At 42.6% G+C, this 16,683-nt stretch overlaps 1 protein-coding gene across 1 annotated transcript in view; it reads right to left on the reverse strand.

Annotated features, from left to right (window-relative positions):
• Positions 1–2,328: 2,328 nt before the first annotated feature.
• LOC147101155 (protein HEG-like) overlaps positions 2,329–16,683 on the reverse strand; it is a 79,827-nt gene continuing 65,472 nt past the window's right edge. Inside the window, exons 10-12 of the mRNA XM_085966370.1 lie at positions 14,542–14,629; positions 12,274–12,451; positions 2,329–3,470 (exon numbers count right to left, since the gene is read on the reverse strand). Of these exons, the coding sequence (XP_085822496.1) occupies positions 3,348–3,470; positions 12,274–12,451; positions 14,542–14,629 (389 nt within the window). The 3' untranslated portion in view covers positions 2,329–3,347. The remainder of the gene's footprint in view (positions 3,471–12,273; positions 12,452–14,541; positions 14,630–16,683) is intronic.

The raw sequence follows: 16,683 nt of genomic DNA on the forward strand, positions 1-16,683 counted from the left end.
CACAAAGGAAAATGGAAGTGTCTCCTTTAAGTACGTTTTTGGAATTAGTGGAGAAGCTATGCCATCTCTAAAGGGTTCTTGGTTTGAGTTTTGGTTCCATTTTGTGCAGAATTGATCTCCAAATTAGAAACCACATTGCAAAACTAAATCCAATCTCCTATTTACAAAATTCTATGTTAATCACAAGTCAAATAGGTCTCCTCCTTTCCCTTTATACACTTCTCCCCCAAAAAATCTATTCCAAAATAAAATTGTCACTTAACTCAAGTTAGAAGTCTTTCAGCAGGGTGACAAAGGTCAATGTTCTATACAACATTCAGAACTCAGACTATGCACAATAGATTAATCAATATCCACAAAAACCTGTGTTGTGCTTAAATGCACATTTGATGAGCCGATGGTAGCCGGTTTATGACTCATATATTGGTTCTGTCCAATTTCTCCCACTTGTCTCTCTCCCTCAAACAAACACACCCACCCCAGGAGCAGTAAGCTCATATCCTGTTGGCAAACATTGAAAATTAAAAAGTTTTATCTTATTGGCAGAACAACAAGGTGAAGTTGGCAACATAACAGAGAGATGGTAGAGAACCACAAGGAAGAAAAAGACATACTGCTTAACTTCCTCCATGTTGAAGGAAAAGCACAACCATAGTAACACAAAATATACAAACTCACGAGAGATGCAATCTACTTGTATATTGAAAGCTTGAGTCCACATTTAAGCAAATTCGATTAATAGTCATTCTTTGTATTGCAAAAATATATCCTTTGTAAAAGGGGAAAAATAGTCACATCTTTATTTATAGACTGTTCCATTTTGATCTAGAAACAAAAGTTTTTACATGCACAAGCTGTAAATGTTTCCATAAACATGCTTTGAAGTTTAAGCTATACAATTAAATAAGACACTCAAATTGAACATTGTACAGAGAGAATAACCATTTTGAGAAAGGCTCTGAAGAAACTTAGTCTACATCTGTTCAGCAAAAATAGGAGATGCCAGCATTTGGATTTGGAATATAAAGTCCCAAGGACTCCAACATTCGTGTGCATTACTTGTACTCTAATCTTTGGAGCTATTTCCTATATGCTGCAAACTGGAGAGGTTATTGAGCTTCTCTTCATTAATGCTTTTGTCACAACACCTCATACCATTGAACAGTCAAGTGCTACTAGTGCTGGTCATGTTTTAGCTATCCTTTAAGAAAAAGGGAAGAGAAAGAAACAGTGCACAAAACCTGGAATTCCACCAAACAACTATCTAGAGAGATGCCTTCATATTGGTCTTCAGATACCAGCTGCTGTAGCTCAATTCTTGTGCAGCTGGCTGCTATATTAAGCTACATCTACTGATTTAAGGCTGGAAGACCTTTTTTTTATTAAAAAGGTCTGCATGGCTGCAGCCAGTCTCTCTGGGCCAGTAAAGATACCGTCTCCGCAGTAATTGTACACCATGGTATCAGCATCATGCACGTGCATCACTATTCTCGGTCATGAGGTCACATAACCCATGCATGCGCACTGGCCAAAACGTCATGGCCAGTCTGCAAATATTTCCACAGTGCAGCCAGTTTACAGGAACAGCAGCCAGGCATTACAAATGTAAAATAAGGGCGAGCAGCACATTTAGTTTGATTATCTAAGACCCAGAGTGCAATATTAAAGCAGCTCCAGGAATGGCACAAACTAAAATGTTACTGAGAAGAATTAAGGGTTGGCATTTCTTACAACGCAAGAATGTGTTTACATTAAAATTTCAACATGTTAAAATAAACCACCAAACTGTTAACAGAATTTTTTTTTTTTTTTTTTAAATCAAAGCCTATTTTTAATATATTTGCAAAACTTAATACCGACACTTTTTGCAGGCTAAAATTAATTAGGTTGCCTAATGTAGAGTGTCTTCACTGAAGAAAAAAATTAAGAATCTAAAATCAAGAAACTGAGGACTTTAAACAGAGATTGCAGATTCAAACCAAGTCTGTCCACAGCGGTCAAAACACTAAATATACATCTTGGAGCCTAGGTATCTCCCAGAGTATTTACAATGTACATCTACATACTCGATCAGTAAAATGTGCAATTTAAATAAAAATTAAAGTGTCATTTTTTTTGGTGGCAACATGTCCTCTTCAGCTGGCTGGTGATTGGACAGCACTAATATGGGCATGTCACAATAGAGGGTGGACTGTCTCCTTCTGCCATTTTAAGTTGCAAATTGCCATTTCCTATTATTTACTAACCAACCTTTTATCATAAATGCAAAGATTTGCTTCAACTTTTCTCATTGTTTACTTAGCTAGGTTAAAGATATGATTTTTAAAAAATTTTTTTTTTTAAAGTCCCACCACATTGCTTTGCGTATTCCAGCCCATCCAAAGACAGCAGCACAATATAAAAGAGCTGGTGATTGAACATCCATTAAAACACGACAAATGAAAATTACACGCCTACACCATACTAAAGAAGGAACACCTGGTGTGGCTGGTCAAACCGATCACACCACCAGTTTAAATACATTCAAACAAGCGTGAAAATGCTATCATTTTGCTGGCACTACAAGGGATGTTGACATTTTAAGGATAAGTTATTAAATACAACTTAAAATAAATTGCTAATTTAATAATTTCTTTTATTTAAAAAGGAACTCCTGTATGGGATGGTCAGGTGCAGATTCCTGCACCATCAATGGACACCTCCTTTCTACTGCAACTATGTGCAGTATTGTGTTCAACATCGAATGCATTCGTTGCCTGATATAGGAGCAACCTGTGCGTTTGGCATTATTGTTTGGAAATAATGCATTGAATCAGTAGGTTATGACAAAAAAAAAACCACAATTCTAAATGATATTCAACAACCCCAATACAAGATACGCTTCATACCGAACGTAATAAATCCTCCCCCACCCCCTCCCAAACTATCAGTAAAATCCTGTGGCCAATCACAGTTATTCTAAGTCTCTGTGCTCGCCCCTGCTTCATGTGGTTATATTTGGAATAATGATCTGACTGCTTTGTTACGGTGGTGGGAGGTGAGGCAAATAAAATGTCCCAGTAGGCGGACGCTGGAAATCAGAGTATTCCATCTGATATGTTAGTGGCCAGGAGATAAGAATGCCATTCTTGGCTTAGGAGATACTAAACTGAACATTTTGTTTCATAGTTGCCTCACTTATAGAAATATTTTCCAAGAATTTGGTTTAAAAATGTACAAAATTAAAAAAAAATCCCTCCCTCCCTTACGCTTGCTATGCAACGTGCACAGAAGCACAAAGAATGCCAGACGGTTTACAATAGTTCTAGGTGCAACTGCACCACCCTCCAAAATCAATTCTTCGCATTTTACAAGAATTCAGGCTTCTTTTCATCGCTGACATAATACGGGTTCTCTTGACCCTGGCAGAGATAGGTGTAACGGGACTGTTGCTTCCCTTTAAAGGTCTTCAGGTCATCATTCTTCTCTGGCTAGAATAAAAACAAACACACACGATGCTAAGAAAGAACAACATTTTAATTAGGAACGCACTGACAGAGAGAGAGAGATAGATATAGATATATATATCTTTCAAATATATCTCAAAAATGGTTGTGTAGGTAATTATTGATATTTACTTATTTTTTAAAGATACAATCTTCAAAAGGAGCATGTTTTAGGAACATAGGAACAGGAGTAGGTCATTGAGCCCCTCAAGCCTGTTCCACCATTCAATTAGATCATGGCTGATCCGTGTATTAACTCCATTTACCCGCCTTGGTTCCATATCCCTGAATATCTTTGCCTAACAAAAGATCAAATTCAGGTTTAACATTTTCAATTGACCTCGCCTCAACAGCTTTTCGGGGAGTGTTTCAGATTTCCACTACCCTGTGTGAAGTGGTGCTTCTGGACATCACCCCTGAATGGCCGAACTCTAATTTTAAGGTTCTGCCTCTTTGTTCTAGACTCCACCACATGTTTTCTCATTGTGTTGGAGATCTAAATTTCTGGTAAAATAAACTATTTCTACAAATGTTCCAGAATACAGTCTGATGTCATGGGAGCTCCGATTGCCCAAGAAGTCCATCATCTAATCAGATTTTACTGCAGCTTTTGGAGAGTCCTTTAGCCTAAAAAAAAAACATGCGGGTTTGGAGTGAGGGAGTAGTTAAATTGTTAAAGATGGTATTCCCGACCTGATCCCGCCTCCAACCCGCCCACTTCCGGTTTTAATGGAGGTGTGACGGGGGTGGGTGACCAACTCGCTCCCAGGGGGCGGAATGTCAATTTAAATATGATAATGAGGCTGGAAGCCTCTTTTTTAACCTCCATTTTGTTTTTAACTGCTTGTGGACGGTTTCACACAATTCGTGAAACCAGGTAGTTAAAGAAAGATGGGGACTGCTGGATCCAGGAGGTAAGTACCTTTACAACTAGCTCCTGGATCCAGGGACCCTACCTAACCCACCCCCAGCGCTTGGAGATGCCCCCACGAGGCCTCCGATCACATCCCCAGGCCTCACCACCAAACCCCCACCCACCCCATGGATCCTCTGCATGGCCCCAGATAGTCTTCCACCCCTCCCCCCGATCCTCTTTCTCCCCGCCCACCCCTGATCCATTTAACAGCCCAGTCCTCACGCAAACCCTCCCTCCCTCCTCTGTCCAGTCAAAGGCCGACCCGACCTCCCGGGTTTCCCGACCACCTCGGAGCCTCCCTGCCCCCAACCCGCCTTCCTCCACAAAATTCCGGCCACTGTGCTTCAATTTTGTGGAGAAGTTGGCTAGTTACCACAGACAATGAGTGTGCCCCCTAGTGATGGGTGGAGGAACTGCAGTGGTAGAGACCTTGGAGTAGGCTCTGTGCTCACCCCCAAAATAGTGTATGGTAGACCAAGATTATTAATGATTTAGATAATTAATGTACCCTCTTAACCCTTTCTTTCACCCCAAAACAGTCTAGCATACACTATTTTGGGGTGCAAGAGAGGGTTAAGAGGGTACATTAAATTACCTAAATCATGAATAATCTTACTCAAACTAGTATTAAAGTGCAACCAAAAAACAGTTTGTACAGCGTTGAACACAGCTGCTGAGCACAAGCCAGCCACAGGGAGGTCATTCTGGCCATTGAATGCATGAAAGGGAAGCACTGACATCATCTGATGCTGAATAAACACTCATTTCCTCATTATAGAACAATTTCTGACACATGGTACCACATCCTTATGCACAGGTTCATCAAAAAGTGAATGCTTAAAATATTCTGACAGAAACAGTTTCAGGCTGAAGTTAGAATTTTTAAAAAGAATGTTCAACGTTGGCTATGCAAGTCATTACAACCCAAGACTAAGTCATTGTGTGACACAGACATTCCACTGCCGTAACGGACTATATAAATGCAAGTAGATTGTAACCGTAGCTGTGGAAGAGTTAAAGATATTGGCCCAAAATTCAGGTCTCCACGGGTGAGTACGCGCTGGGTACTCACCTGTAGGCCAAATGGAAGTGCCGGTTTTCTGCATGCACTGCACATGCGCAGGAAACCGGCACTTCCGATCCTCTGTGTCCTCAGTGTTTATCCCGTGTGCGCGCTTTGAACTTAGTTTTTTTTTTAAAAACAGGTTTTCACGCGAGGTTAAGCCTGCAGGATTTACACATTTAAAAAGCAGGCGTAAGGCTTGCTTTTTGCAAGGTAAGTGGTCAATTAATTAAAATTAAAACATTTTTTCCACAGGTTTATTATTTTTAAATACTTTAAAGCAAGGTAAGTTTATTTTTTAGCCCTGTTAGAATATGAAATTATTTTTTTCAAAAATTTTAATTGTTTAAAATAGTTATTTAATGTAATTTATAGTTTATTTAAAAAGTGTGATTTAAAAAAAAAAAAAATTATTTGAAGGTTTACTGCTATTTTGGGGCCCGTAGTATTTATAAGTTTTGACAGGTCTTCCTGTCAATCTTATGAATGGGCTTTTCCCTGCTCCGATTGGCTGCCCATGGCTCACGTGATCCCAGGGGACGCATCGAACTAACTACGCCCCTGGGACACGCAAGCACAGCGCGCCGGCAGCTGGGCCAGGCCCCAGAGCGGAATTCCACGGGGCCTTACAGCTCAACTGCCAGCGCCCAAGGTAAGTGCAGGTCGGGGGCTTGCACCCGTGGGAAGCCCCTGACCTGAATTTCTGGGCCATTGGAGCCTTGCAAATAAAAATTCTGACTAAATATATCCAATGAGAAATAAATACTTGAAAATTAAGCAGCAAGCACTGATATGAGAAGAACTGATGGGAGAAATGATTGGTCCCATCATGAAAGTGCTAAAGAAAGAAAAGACACAGCCATTAACCCAAGATGGTCCAGCAGTAATAAAAAGTTAATTCTGTTCCAATTCACCACATTCAGTAACTTCCACCTCTAGTCCCATCCACCTAAGAGAACATTCTCATTGTGTTGAGATTTTTCTGTTCTTAGCTTTTAATCTCCGGATGTCACGCCTTCCCTTTAATTTGAGGTTCACAACAGCAGCACAGGTCAAAACAAGCTTTGATCACTATCTCCCCCTCACCATGAGAGTATCTCACCTGCAGAAAGCCCCTCAACACCGAAATGGCTACATCTGGAACCACGCATGACGAATCGTAGAAATGATTCCAAGTCCTACTACCCTGTGGATCAGTACATTAGGGCACTAATTCTGAGCCTATCCTGATGTACTTAATAACCTTTTACTCCAGAGCTGTACTTTCGGAAGTTCAAAAAGTAATTGAGCAGCAAAAAATCCAGTAAAAGCAGAAAAAATTAAAACTAAATTATCTTTAAAATTCAAAGTCTACGTACTAATATTCCCAAAAAAGGAGGATGGACAGATGCATGGCATAGAAAGAATACTTCCATTTAAAGCATAATAGTGTAGCGGTTCGTGTAGATCACCACTAAATAAGAGAGTTTGACTTCGACGAACTATTACCAAGTTGTTTATTTACAGGAACAGACTAATTACATCAGGTAAGATGGCTGACTGTAGGAGCACCGTGGTTTAGGTCTTATCCCAGCGGGGACTCCACGAGGACTGAGTTCGCAGTCCTGTGGAGAGCGTGATGACGTCATCACGTTGTTTGCGTTTCCCGCGCTTAGGGCATCACGTGATGCGCGTTGTTGCGTCGCAGGCCGTTGAGGCCGAGGTCGCGAGGCCGGGCTGTGCCGGTGCTTGCCGCGGAAGATCGCGTCGCTCCCATCAGCTGGCCGTTGAGGCCGAAGACGCTAGGCCGGGCTGCGCCGGCGGCCGTCCTAGAAGGCCGAGTCGGGCCGGCAGCCGCCGCACGCATGTCATGTCGTACGTGACGTCAGCGCGCTAGGGCGCGTCTTAAAGGGGCAATGGCCCCAACAGGCAAGTTAAAAGGGCAACGGCCCCAAAAGGTAAATTATACATACAGTAAAGGTAAGTTAAAGGGAATTATGTGTCTTTATGTAAGGTACAACTGGTGGTATCGCCACAATAGCTCTATAAAACTAGTCACACTGTTATAGCCCTTTCGTATCTTGCGCGCGCCCGCTAGCTTTCAGCTGGGAGTCTAGACCGTGGTGTTGTAGATCACTAACTGTGGGAGCTACCACAAATATTGCCAACCCAATCCTCAGTCAGCTGGGTAGCAATCAGGAGCCAACATCTTGAATGATAATTTCCCTCCCTAGACATTGGTTAGCTGAAGCCAACAGTAGCATTGCTGTTCCAACTATGATCCGTTAGTATAATATAGACCAGGAATGTATGGGACAGGCTAGATGGACCAGCAGTCTGTTTAATGTTTTCGTATGTTCAAATTGAACTTTGGCCTTTTTCTTAACATGCTAAATGTAGTCTTTTTTTCTAACTTCTAGGGGTTGGAAGAGAGGTGCAAGGCATGTCATTTTAGTGATCTCCAGGAACGTACCTTCAGAAGTTGTGTGGGGCCAGGGAGTAGTGGAAGCAGAGAGATATTTTCAGTCAGATAAGATACCCACTTCAAAATATTATAAACATTAAATACCATTTGCTGATGTGTGTTGTTCAAATTGCAGCTTTGCTGATTGTCGAAATTTATGTTTGATGCTTGCCAAGGATATGGCCATGGACCAAACCAAATGACCTTTCACCTTTTGCAATAGCCATCTTTCAGCCAAAATGGTACCAGCATAAACTACATTCCACAAGACAATTTGAAACATAGAAGATAGGAGCAGGAGTAGGCCATTCGGCCCTTCGAGCCTGCTCCGCCATTCAATGAGATCATGGCTGATCATCCAAATTCAGTACCCGGTCCCTGCCTTCTCCCCATATCCCTTGATCCCTTTAGCCTCAAGAAATATATCCAATTCTTTCTTGAATATATTTAATGAACTGGCCTCCACCACCCTCTGTGGCAGAGAATTCCACAGGTTCACCACTCTCGGTGAAGAAATTCCTCCTCATTTCTGTCCTAAATGGCTTACCCCTTATCCTTAGACTATGACCCCTGGTTCTGGACTCCCCGGCCATCAGAAACATCCTTCCTGCATCTATCTAGTCTGTCCAGGCCTGACAGAATTTTATAGGTTTCGATGAGATCCCCGCTCAATCTTCTAAACTCCAGTGAATATAAGCCCAATCGACACAATCTCTCCTCATACGTCATTCCTGCCATCCCAGGTATCAGCCTGGTGAATCTTCGCTGCACTCCTTCCATGGCAAGAACGTCCTTCCTCAGGTAAGGCGACCAAAACTGCACACAATACTCAAGGTGCGGTCTCACCAAGGCCCTGTACAACTGCAGCAAGACATCCTTGTTCCTGTACTCGAACCCTCTTGCTACAAAGGCCAACATACCATTTGACTTCTTAACCGTCTGCTGCACCTGCATGCTTACCTTCAGCAGCTGGTGCACAATAACACCCAGGTCTCTTTGCACTTCCCCTTCTCCCAATCTATTGCCATCCAAATAATAATCTGCCTTCCTGTTTTTGACACCAAAGTGGATAACCTCACATTTATCCACGTTACATTGCATCTGCCATGCTACTGCCCAATCACCCAACCTGCCCAAATCGTACTGGAGTTTCACGACATCTCCTCACAGCATAAACCGCCCCCCCCCCCCCCCCCCAGCTTTGTGTCATCTGCAAATTTGGAGATATTACATCCAATTCCCTCGTCCAGATCATTAATATATATTGTGAACAGCTGGGGTCCTAGGACCGATCCTTGCGGTACCCCACTAGTCACTGCCTGCCACTCGGAAAATGACCCGTTTATTCCAACTCTTTGCTTTCTGTCCGCCAACCAGTTCTCTATCCAAGTCCATACCTTGCCCCCAATCCCATGTGCCTTAATTTTGCACGCTAATCTCTTATGTGGGACCTTATCGAAAGCCTTCTGAAAGTCCAAATACACCACATCCACTGGTTCTCCTTTATCTATTTTACCAGTTACATCCTCAAAAAATTCCAGTAGATTAGTCAAGCATGATTTACCTTTTGTAAATCCATGTTGACTTTGTCTGATCCCGTCACTGCTTTCCAAGTGCTCTGCTATTACATCTTTTATAATAGACTCTAGCATTTTCACCACTACCGATGTCAGGCTTACCGGTCTATAATTCTCCGCTTTTTCTCTACCACCTTTTTTGAATAGTGGGGTAATATTAGCTACCCTCCAATCCATGGGTACCGTTCCAGATTCTATCGAGTTCTGGAAGATGACCAGCAATGCATCTACTATCTCTAGGGCCACCTCCTTAATTACCCTGGGATGTAGACCATCAGGCCCTGGGGATTTATCAGCCTTCAAGCCCATCAATTTCCCTAACACCATTTCCCTACAAATACTGATTTCTCAGTTCCTCCCTTTCATCAGACCCTATGTTCCCCGGCATCTCTGGGAGGTTATTTGTGTCCTCCTTTGTGAAGACAGAACCAAAGTATGTATTTAGTTGGTCTGCCATTTCCTTGTTTTCCATTATAAATTCCCCTGATTCTGCCTGTAAGGGACCTACGCTTGACTTCACCAATCTTTCTCTCTTCACATATCTATAAAAGCTTTTACAGTCAGTTTTTATGTTCCCTGCTAGCTTTTACCGTCAGTTTTTATGTTCCCTGCAAGCTTACTCTCATATTCTATTTTCCCTTTCTTAATTAATCCCTTTGTCCTCCTTTGTTAACTCCTAAACTGCTCCCAATCCTCAGGATTATTGCTTTTTCTAGCCAATTTATATGTCCTCTCCTTGGATCTTATGCTATCCCTAATTTCCCTTGTTAGCCACGGTTGAGTCACCTTTTTTGTTTTATTTTTATGCCAAACTGGGATGAACAAATTCTGTACTCATCCATTCGGTCTTTGAATGTTTGCCATTGCCTATCCACCGTCAACCCTTTGAGTGCCATTCCCCAATCAATCCTACCCAACTCGCTCCTCAGACCATCATAGTTTCCTTTATTTGAATTGAGGACCCTAGTCTTTGAGTCAACTACTTCATTCTCCATCTTAATGAAGAATTCGATATTATGATCGCTCCGACCCAAGGGGCCTCGTACAAGATTGCTAATTAATCCTCTCTCGTTACATAATACCCAGTCTAAGATGGCCTGATCTCTGGTTGGTTCCTCGACATATTGGTCCAGGAAATCATCCCGTAAACACTCCAGGAATTCCTCCTCCATAGTATTGTTACTAATTTGGTTGGCCCAATCTATATGTAGATTAAAGTCACCCATGATGACTGCTGTGCCCTTATTGCACGCTTCTTTAATTTCCCTTTTAATGCCATCCCCAACCTCCGCCTTACTGTTTGGAGGTCTATATACCACTCCCACTAATGTTTTGTTCCCCTTAGTATTTCTCAATTCTACCCATAGATTCCACATCATCAGAGCCAATATCCTTCATTGCAATTGTATTAATCCCTTCTTTAACCAGTAATGCTACCCCACCTCCCTTTCCTTTTTGCCCATCTTTCCTGAATATCGAATACCCCTGGATGTTGAGTTCCCAGTCTTGGCCATCCTTGAGCCACGTTTCCATAATCCCAACCAAGTCATATTCGTTTACCTCCATTTGCACAGCCAATTCATCCACCTTATTACAAATGCTCCTCGCATTAAGACACAAAGCCTTCAGGCTTGTTTTTTTAACGCTCTTAGACCTATTAGAATTATTATTTACTGTGGCCACGTTTGATTTAAACCGTTGATTTCTCCGACTGCCACTTTTGTTTTTCTCCTTCCTATCTTTTGCTTTTATCCCTGTTTCCCTTTCCTCTGTCTCCCTGCTCAGGTTCCCAACCCCCTGCCATTTTAGTTTAAACCCCCCCGAACAGTGCTAGCAAACCTCCCCGCAAGGATATTTGTCCCGCTCTGGTTCAGGTGCAACCCGTCCGACTTGTACAAGTCCCACCTTCCCCAGAAGCAGGCCCAGTGATCCAGGAAACTAAAGCCCTCCCTCCTGCACCAACTCTTTTAGTTCTTTTAGAAAATGGAACACCCAAGTTCTGGTTATATATGGGATACTAGTTCTACAAGTTTATGAATCAGCTTTGCTCCATCAAAGGGACACAGGTTCAAACTAGTAAAAGGTAAATTTAGGAACGAGATCAGGAAATTCTTCTTAAAAAGTGTGATTTACACACGAATGGACTTCCAGATATAGCGTAGTGGGGACAAAAAGTGTAAAAGCATTTAAGAAGCATTTGGATGCTGCAATAGGGTGGAGGAAACATTAGGATCCTTCAGGATGGATGGACATACATGGGCCAAATGGCCTTTCTTACCTATAATTATCAATGGAACATCAACATTCACATACTGAAATCACTATTCCAGTTCCAAAGTACAAGATATTTTAGAAAAATTGGGCAACAATTTCCTGAGAAATGCAAAATTCAAAAAAGACTATTAACTTGAAAAGTCCAGAGACAGTTTTATTTTTATGCCAGATGAGTGAAGCCGGTTTGGCCAGTGAGCTTCACAAGATTTCTAGCTGAGCCAAGGGAACCAAAGAGTTGTATTCCATTTTGAAGACCATAACTACGGAAGTACGTGTAGTTTTGAGAAGAATTCAGGCAGTCATGAGAGGCACCTTATACACAGGGCATAGGAAGGAGGAAGGAAACACCTAATCTCAAAATCGATTCTCTTCTGGTGGGACCTGGGCTAATTCTAGTGACATGTGTGGAATGCCATTTGGAAAACCAACAAGGATAATAATTGGATAAAATATAATGGCCCAATTAGCATCCATTTTATCATCATCGCCCCCACTTTAGTTTTGAATGCACTCACCGTTCTCCCACCATCCCGATGGATATCAGTTAAACTGCTAGTACTTCCATTCTCCTGCATTTCAAGTTGATTGCCATCCCAGTGCATGGTGGCACGAGGGATCTTCGGCATCTCAGATTTGGGCCACATTACGTAGTCGTGAGAGCCGGACGAGGAGCTGCATTTACCACTTTTGGACCTAGAAATGGAAGTCAATGTTGCTTAGTTGCACCTCCAATCTCAACATTTATTGTACAATATAATTTGTGTAACTCCATAATGTGAATACATTTTACAATTAAACGTGTGCAGATCCCACAGTACTCAAATACTATTTAAAATTCATTAGGACATAGCATCCATCCACTGATGTGAACTGTCTGTGCATTTACACTACAGGAAACTTTCTGGTATCCGGCACAGACGGGACCGAGCTGGTGCCGTACCATCAAAACTGCCGTAGAAACCAGCGCTAATGTTAAAACATACGGAGCTTTTGAGCTCCGTGTGAATCAACAAACCCTGTTGCTTAGCAACAGCTTCAAAACAGTCGGCCGCAGCTTAAAAGCGTCTCTGTAGCTAAGCAACAGCTTCAGCTAGACCTTGCAGAGCCTGACTGGAAAAAAAAAAGCAATGAGAAGTAAAAAAAAAACTTATAGGAAACGGCTCCTGAATTTTGCCGGTAGATAGGGCAGCACGGTGGCATAGTGGTTAGCACTGTTGCCTCACAGCGCCAGGGACCCGGGTTCAAATCCGGTCTCGGGTGACTGTGCAAACTCCACACAGACATTCTCTCCATGTTTGCGTGGGTTTCCTCCGGGTGCTCCGGTTTCCTCCCACAGTCCAAAGATGTGCGGGTTAGGTTGATTGGCCATGATTAAAAAAAAATTGGCCCTTAGTGTTAGGGGGGATTAAATACGTGGGGTTACGGGGATAGGGCTTGGGTGGGATGGCTGTCGGTGTAGGGACTGGGTGCTAGGGTTTGGATGATCAGCCATGATCTCGTTGAATGGCGGAGCAGGCTCGAAGGGCCTACTCCTGCTCCTATCTTCTACGTTTCTATGTTTCTATGGAGCTTTCTGGACAACGAAAGTTTCTTGTATTTCCCCCCCTGCTCCAATATGCTTCGATTCTGCTTGTGCAACATAGACAATATTAATGCCCACACTGTGTTTCTGTTCCTTCACAGCAGAGTTAGCTCATATCAGATTGAACACATCGCTTCAAAATGAGGGAACCCTAAATACTTTGAGCAGCCATTAGCTGGCAAGTTGTTTGTACGGAGGTAGGATTCACCAAAATATTACGCTTGCATTAGTGCAGTGAGGATACCACCAGCATAGCAACACTTAAATCATTTTCTAAAGCCACTTTTCTGTTACTTGATGATAGGTAAAAAGACGAGCACCAACCAGATTCATGTCCTCGCTGCCATGACAATGGTACAGAACACAAAGCATTTTGGCAGGGGGGTGTCAAAAGACATGTAAATTGCTAAACATTCTGAGGGTTAGTACACATACCACACAGTAGGAATTTGACATTGCGCACACTGTGCAACCCAATTTTGTTTCTCGTACATCAGATGAAAATGGACAAATGCAAGTTTTACTTTACTAACCTGGCAGCCAGGGGGAAATAAATTATTGGCCAACAATGCCTGCTTACATTTGCCACCAGCAAGATTATTGCCTCTGAAGGAGCCTTGGAAAGCCACCTGTTGAAGCATGTGACTGCTTCTCCAGTGGTAGTGCCATGGATTCACTTGTATTAAGTCACTTTGGCTAAAGCCGAGGCTGTTGCAAGCAGCAGTACTCGAATATAAAAGCAGGCATTAATGTAGGATACTCATCCCTGTGAGGTACCACTGCACCCTACTGTGGAAGGAGTGCAGGTGCCTGGAGGGCTTTGCAGTACATTGGGTTGAAGTTGGCAGATGAGACAGAGGAGGTTTAACAGTGTTGCTTGTTGTCATTGCGTACTTGATTGTAGTACTGTACATCCCAAGAGTAAAAGAAACTAACTGACGGCTTATTCCTTTTCCTCTAGCAGGGCTGCACTTTAGAATGTAATAGCTAGGCTGAAAAACCACTAAAGCAACAGTAGTGAAACTTGAAAATTTACATCTATTGCCAGGATTCCATGTCAGTAAGCTACCAATTTGGATGACTACTCCATTTTGCTTTTGACTAGTGGAAAACCTTCTTTTCCCCTGAACCCTTTCAAGCAGTTGATTAAGCAGCACTGGGCAGAAATGACCCAATCAGCTTGTGTGAGTCACATCCTTACCGGAGACATATTGCGATTAGGGCCAACAATAGGAGGAGTAGGATACCACCCAGTACACAGGAGATCACCACAACTGCCAGTAAATATGCTGTGAATGGAAAAACAGAAACCACATTAATATTCATTGCAAAGTATTACAGTTGGATATAATGAAAATGGGACATATGCCCATCCATTAGAATACTGAGAATGGTAAGAATCATCGGATTGTATTGGGAATGTGTTAAACATCTAAAAAAAAAGTAAAATTATTCTAAATTCACAGGATAAAAGCGAATTACTACTTCTCTTTGACCTATTTAAATATACAGGATTAGAATTAATTTAAAGATGGCTATTTGTAATGAAGGGTTTGAGTTGAGCTGTTGCTTGCTCCCGCTCATCCCCAATCCTGTTCAGGATCCAACAGAATGCTTCAAGCTCCGATCGCTCAGCCATACCAATATACTGCGATTAACCGACACTAAACATGCTATGTGGGGCAAGTATTTTTCCCATTTTCTCTATCCAAGTCTCCACTTTATCACTACTTTAAAACTGATGGACGGTTTAGACAGTACCCATTCTACCTATACAAAAGCAAAATACTGCGGATGCTGGAAATCTGAAATAAAAACAGAAAATGCTGGAAATACTCAGCAGGTCAGGCAGCATCCATGGCGAGAGAAAGAGAGTTAATGTTTCAGGTCGATGGATCATCGACCTGAAACATTAACTCTGTTTCTCTCTCCACGGATGCTGCCTGACCTGCTGAGTATTTCCAGCATTTTCTGTTTTTAACCCACTATACCTAGTCTACATTAGGAGGTTCATGAGGAAATCGCAGCAAGTCCCAGAAGCAATCTGTATTTGGCGACTTTTCAGCACCCGATTTCTGTCGATAGGGCAGTTGTACTGCAACAATAGCACCAGTTTTCATTTGGGTGGCTGGGAAGGTCCTTCGAAGTTAAGGCAGGGAGTCCCTGGGAGTGCGTCAATATCGGCAGGGGATTCCCCCACACAAGTGTTGAAAAGTAGTGCTCGTGTCAAAACTAGACAATCTATTTCAGATTTTATCTTTTCTCCCTTTCCAATTATCCTACCAAAAATCAAAATCAAATCAAATCAACTTTTGTCATTGTTAGTGCACAAGTGCAGTACAATGAAATGTAGGCTTGCGGCTCCAGGGTGTACATTTAGATTAAGACATTTAAACATTCAACATACATTTGGCTTGTAATACATTAACATAACCATAATAAAGTGCATTGGCAGATGTGCAGGCTTTAGAGTTTATTTGTGGATTTCAGTAGGATGACAGCCCTGGGAAAGAAGCTGTTCCTAAATCTGGTCGTACGGGTGCGAATGCATCTCTAGCATCTCCCAGATGGCAGGAGGGCGAACAGACTGTGGCTGGGGTGGGTAGGGTCTTTGATGATGGACCGTGACCTCCGTAAACAGCGTTTCTGGTATATGTGCTCTATGGTCGGTAGCCGGGTGCCGGTAATGCGTTGGGCAGTTTTGACTACCCGCTGCAGGGCTTTCCGGTCATAGTAGCTACAGCTGCCATACCATACTGTGATACAGTTCGTCAGGATGCTCTCTATTGTGCAGCGGTAAAAGTTAGAGAGGATCAGTGGTGACAGGTTACATCCCTTCAGCCTCCTTAGGAAATATAGGCGCTGCTGGGCCTTCTTCACCAGAGAGGAGGTATTGAGGGACCAGGAGAGGTCCTCCGTGATGTGGACTCCGAGGAACTTAAGTCTCTCAAGTGGTGAAAGAGTCAGGACTGTGGGCTGTCTTTCTTTCCACTACCCCCTTCTCCAGATGTAGCCAATGTTACGCTGTCAGAACAAGTGGTACAGAACTTCAATTTTTAACCGCTTGTTGGCTGTGCATTACAATGAGACGTACTAGTACAGTACAAAAGTTACTCAGCACTATTGGGAATCAGGGGATATGGGGATAGAGCAGGAAAGTGGAGATGAGGTAGATGATCAGCCATGATCTTACTGAATGGCAGAGCAGGCTCAAAGGGCCAAATGGCCAACTCCTGCTCCTATTCCTTATGTTCTTATTATGGATGCAGTAAAAACCCATTTGAATACAAGGCCACCAACATGAATTTCAGACAATTAAACTTTTCTCCAATTCTGAGATTTG

Source organism: Somniosus microcephalus, chromosome 24, assembly GCF_052327205.1.
Source record: "Somniosus microcephalus isolate GS21.2 chromosome 24, FLI_Smic_1.0, whole genome shotgun sequence".
Taxonomy (NCBI): domain Eukaryota; kingdom Metazoa; phylum Chordata; class Chondrichthyes; order Squaliformes; family Somniosidae; genus Somniosus; species Somniosus microcephalus.